General features: G+C 44.9%; 1 protein-coding gene across 2 annotated transcripts in view; it reads left to right on the top strand.

Annotated features, from left to right (window-relative positions):
- Positions 1-355: 355 nt before the first annotated feature.
- Positions 356-1,407, top strand: part of plppr4b (phospholipid phosphatase related 4b) — a 52,015-nt gene continuing 50,963 nt past the window's right edge. For both annotated transcript variants that reach the window (XM_005751442.1, XM_005751441.1), the window contains exon 1: positions 356-701. In XM_005751442.1, coding sequence (XP_005751499.1) covers positions 630-701 — 72 coding nt within the window. In that variant the 5' untranslated portion in view covers positions 356-629. The remainder of the gene's footprint in view (positions 702-1,407) is intronic.

The following is a 1,407-nucleotide window of genomic DNA, read 5'->3' as shown; positions in this document are numbered from 1 at the left end:
GGACGTACGTTGGAAATGCCAGTTTTGGCATTATTTAGGAACAGCTTTCAGATACATAAAGTTGCCTCTGATGTCGCTGCTGATGTGACGTTAAATATGAGGAAAGCAAAGAGGGAAACCTTTACGATGTGTTTTAAACGCAGAGGAACAGTCGCACAGATAAGGGCTGCTTATGCGCCATAATCACCACAAATGATGCCATAACACCTAAGCGTGAGCAGCGTGTGGCAAAGCAGCATTCATATTACGTTTAAGAATATGTGAAACAGACGTTTTTGCATGCACATCCACTTTGGTGGTCCACCGTCAGCCCTCCTCAGTGCGTCTGCGCTCTCCCCCCCATTCTTTCCTCCTCTCGCTCTGTTGCTCAGGCGCTGTTCTCTACCTGACAGCAAGCGGAGAGAAACACACAGAACCGCGCTCCCAGCAGCTCACCAGCAGCTCACCAGCAGGTATAAAGGGTCGCGCTGGAGGGAGCATCGGGTCCCCGTGCTGAACACTGAGCGGTTGTTGCATACTGCTATACACAGCGGTATGGAGCGCTCCTGATTCCAGCAGGACGCCTGGAGGAGCGCAGCCATTCTTTCCTCGTTACATCTCGGATCTGTTTGGACGTTCAGAGGCCGACCATGTCTGTACGAGAGAAGAGGATCCAGACTAAAGACAGTGTTAGCCTGCTGCCCTGCTTCTATTTCGTAGAGGTGAGTCAGGCTTTGCTTTGTACCTCCATCAAACGCCTGCTACAGCGAGGATGATTGATTTGATCGTATTTATATCAGAGCTGCATTATTATACACGAGCCTCTATTAGTAGGTGCGTTATATGAAGCTATATAAAAATAGGTAATTCTAATTGGTCAGCATTAAAATGCAATAGCCTGTGATGAGCAAATGGCGCGCACGTTTTCATCGAGATTTTCATCCACTTAAAGTATGTGATAAAGCACAGCATCCCCCCTTTACCCCCTCTGCTTGTGCTCAGCACAGCCACCTGTTCTCATTATCAAAATAGGTCAAGTAAAAGCCAATGGCTGCTGCTTTTTCTCTTTTTCAAGTAGCTGTGCAGCTGCAGCTATTGAATTTTATATTTCTAATATGTATGATATTAGCTGCTCACACAGTAAAACGCTGACATCTCAACAATCATCCGTGGTAATACACACAATATCACAACGTAGCATCATTTCTTAATTTATTTTTAATTTTTTCTGCTTTCTGTTGGATCCAATAGAAAGCAAAATGCAAACCACGAAAACAAATGTTTTTAAATTAGGGGAGACCGGGGATAGTTGTAACATGGGTCAGTTGTAACACTTCCAATTTCTCCAATCAGGGCTAAGTTTCAAATGATGTGACTCATCCTGTGCATGCCCAATTCAGTTCTGCTATCACATGTGAAAAATCAGCA

The sequence above is a fragment of the Pundamilia nyererei genome, unplaced genomic scaffold, assembly GCF_000239375.1.
Source record: "Pundamilia nyererei isolate P.nyererei 1_Seehausen unplaced genomic scaffold, PunNye1.0 scaffold00311, whole genome shotgun sequence".
Lineage (NCBI taxonomy): Eukaryota > Metazoa > Chordata > Actinopteri > Cichliformes > Cichlidae > Pundamilia > Pundamilia nyererei.
Note: the sequence above shows the minus strand (reverse complement) of the source record. Positions and strands in the feature narration are given on the sequence as shown.